Below are 3,579 nucleotides of genomic sequence, written 5' to 3'. Positions count from 1 at the left end.
ATATATGGTTTAATAATATTTTAAAAAGATGATGTTTTTTTTTATCTCGTTTTATTTTACATGATCTGCTTTATACCGTGTTTTACTGTTCTCAATAATTGTATTGTATATTAAGACTACTCTATTTCATTGATATAATAAGATATATTTACCTCCAGGTGAGATTTCGATATGGCCATTGTTGTCCATGGATAGTGAAACGCTTATGTCTTGTCTTGGCGAATCTGGGATCTGGATGATCCGATACTCCGCATCTCCTGGCCTTCATTAACTTCTTTGTTGCCTCGTCAATCTCCCCTGTCACGGGAATACCACCGAATTTCTAAAAATTGGAAAGGTACATCAGGATTTAACATATAAAACTGAAATTTTATTTTAAATTTATATATATAATTTTATTTTAGGTATCTAAAAAAAGTATTAAATTGAAAATTTCATTTATTTTATATATTAGCTAATCAATATTTTTAAAAAATCGAGAATCACTGGAAATATAATTATTTGCAATAATATCAATTATCCTTTTTCATAATAAGTTTCTATATTTTCTTTAGTTGTTCTAGTCTATGAAAAAAATTATAAATCAAAATAAATCTATAAAATATTTATATTAAAGATAGAAATATATTCTTTTCTTTTATTTGTTCTCTATATGTAAAATTTAATATAACATTTTAAAATAAAAGTATCGAAATATAATAAATAATCAATAAATCTAAGCCGCATTGCAATTTGAATTAATATCTGTCTTTAAACGATAAGCGTTTTAAACAATAAATATTCTCTTTTATCATTTGCACAGCTTTTCTCGGAAAACATAATCGCTTCCTCTAGTTTAAGAAGATTTTTTTATATCTTTTTGAACAGAGATAAACGCTTTCGAACATTTCAACCAGAAACGCGTCCGGAATCTGACAAACGTGATTATCGATAAAACCATCGAGAGACATAGTCTACAGATGGAACTCGAGCTTTAGATCTGAGATTAGAATATGCGAAGCATTCCGATGAGTTTCATCCCGCGTTTGAGTTTGATCCCATCGATCAGCAATCCATCGAGCTCTATTGCTCTCAGACAATGATTAAGAATGCAGACATTTGCGATAGAAAAATAAGAATGCTCTCGCGCGTTCGCTCAATGAAGATTTGCATGTGAATCGAGAATAAGGATATATGGCTGCATTTGACAAAATCTCTCAGGACATTTGCTCCATTTTTCTTTCAACAGAATTCCTATCGATTCGCGACAGCTTCCAGGAAATCGATGGATAGTGTTTCCGAGATAAATAAAGAGATTCACTCTATTGATGTAAACTCTATTTGGTAATTCTTGTATTACTTTAAATTATATTTATATTACGTAAATTGCAACGAAATTAATAATTAATATAAGCCAAATTACAGAAGTTAATGCGTAATTTTATTTATAAATTTATAAAACTAAATAAAACATTTCATTAAAATTCTAAAACTGTATAAACAAATTGCATAAAAATTCTGCGCAATATATAAAAAAAAAGTTTATTTAAAAAAATAAAAATTGCCTTTGGAAAAATACTATCGAACTCACGAAAAAATTGGAAACGATTGGAAATAATAATTGGAAAACCTTTCGAATCTAGTATTGTTCACTATTCACGTTTCAATAGCTTTTTCATTAATTCAATTGTATTTTTTTATAAGAATAGAGGTATTAAATTACTATACTTTTCTCGTTTGTATCTTACGACGGGATAAAATCTTATCTCTCTTTATATCATAATTTTGCTTACCTGAAGATTTTTGATAGCATCCCTGAGTTGGCCTTCCATTCGCAGATTTCCTGTTTCCAAATCAGTCTGAGGTAAGTAACCAAATTTCATGAGATAATTTTGCTGCAACAAAGAAAAGAAATTGTTAAATGATGTTAAATGAATAAAAAATAATCGTTCATAATATGACGTTCATATAATTAAAATTAGATATAAAAAAATATTCTTTCTTTCAAAGACTTGTCTTTAACAAAATTTTACATATAAAGTTTACATGTTATCAGACATAATAATCAAAGTTATCAGATATGTTATCAGATATAGTATCGATTTAATATTATTAATCAATAATATGAAGCAAAATATTTTATTCATTAAGAAATTTATGAAAATCTATATTTTTGATTTGTTCGTAATTCAAAGCTGAAAATCTAATATATCCACATTGAATTTAATCTGTGTTCGCAAATTTACAATCACTCTACGTTCTCGTGCGCTGGGCTGTTAATTTATGCACATTACCGTGATTACTTGCCAACCGACCTAATGAGAAATAGTTCAGTAAGTACTCACATTATCAGATAGTACATGCGGCGTTGATTACAAAATGATAATTCTTTCTCTTTCTCTCTCTTTCTTTTTCTTGATTCATTGACTATTACGACAATTTATTGAGTCGCATGTGATAGAAATCGGTTAAATCTTTTCTTTTCTCTTTACACGCTGCTAACGAGCACGAAAACACGAGCGAATCAAAGTGGAAATTATTTTGCGACACGAGATCGTTACCGTAACGATAAAACGTGTATTATATAAAAGATATATGTTTGCGTATAACGGATATATGTGCGTGCAAATACGAAAAAACGCTTATTTGCACTTATCTGTATCTGTATTGATTTATCTGTGTGTCATCATTTGTAAAGGAAAAAAATTGTGGTAACCAGCTGATGCTGAAAAATATTCAGCGTACTTGAAATTGCGAAAGAAAAATATTTTTCGGACCTTTTCATAAAACTAGTTTTGTTTTGTTAACCTTTCACTTGTGTATCCATTTTTTTTTATTACTTTTTCTGTCTAACAAACATACATTGACCAAAAAGTCGGATAAAAACTTAGTAAGAATAATAAACGCGAAATTTTGATTTCATCTAAACGATAATTTGATTTTATTGCCAAAAAGATTAAAAAAATATTTATCCTTAAATACAGTAATATATTATATATTTTTGGTAATTGATTTATTTGCGAATAAAAATTTAACGAATGCTATCTCTTAGCCTTAATGTTATTAAAGTATAATTTTGTCGAATAACTTTATAGATAGAATAATACAAAAATTGCAGATAATTTGCAGAAGAGAATGAAAAGGCCAAACAAAAGGTGAAAGATCGTAAATCTATAGAAATTAATAAGATATAAACGTTCATTCGCATGTCGAGTCACGGTCAGTTATTTCGCATTAAATATTCTTTTTAGATCGTAATGTTGCACGGCTGTAAATGTAAATTATAGGCTGCGAGATCCGGAAAGACTGTATAGAGTTTACGGAGATTTACCATATATCATGTTACGCAAAATGTAAATGTAATATATTGTACATAAACGTACCAGCTAAACATAGTGCATATGCAAACTTATGTAGGAGAATAGGTATTTATGTGGCCCGAGAAATTAATTAGAAACAAGCTTAGCTTGCTATTAAATTATATCGCCATTAGTTGTATTTAAGTGTTGTATTTAAAATAATTACATTAATTTAAGGATAATTACATAAATTTAAGGATTTTTTTGTTAGAGGAATTTTCTATAATGTACAATTAAACTA

The 3,579-nt window shown here is 28.1% G+C and overlaps 1 protein-coding gene across 1 annotated transcript in view; it reads right to left on the bottom strand.

Moving 5' to 3' along the window:
- LOC108693178 (matrix metalloproteinase-2) overlaps window positions 1–3,579 on the bottom strand; it is a 172,263-nt gene that overhangs the window by 113,982 nt on the left and 54,702 nt on the right. Inside the window, exons 2-3 of the mRNA XM_018201990.1 lie at window positions 1,773–1,874; window positions 153–322 (exon numbers count right to left, since the gene is read on the bottom strand). Of these exons, the coding sequence (XP_018057479.1) occupies window positions 153–322; window positions 1,773–1,874 (272 nt within the window). The remainder of the gene's footprint in view (window positions 1–152; window positions 323–1,772; window positions 1,875–3,579) is intronic.

This window comes from Atta colombica, unplaced genomic scaffold (assembly GCF_001594045.1).
Source record: "Atta colombica isolate Treedump-2 unplaced genomic scaffold, Acol1.0 scaffold88, whole genome shotgun sequence".
Classification (NCBI taxonomy): Eukaryota; Metazoa; Arthropoda; class Insecta; order Hymenoptera; family Formicidae; genus Atta; species Atta colombica.
Note: the sequence above shows the minus strand (reverse complement) of the source record. Positions and strands in the feature narration are given on the sequence as shown.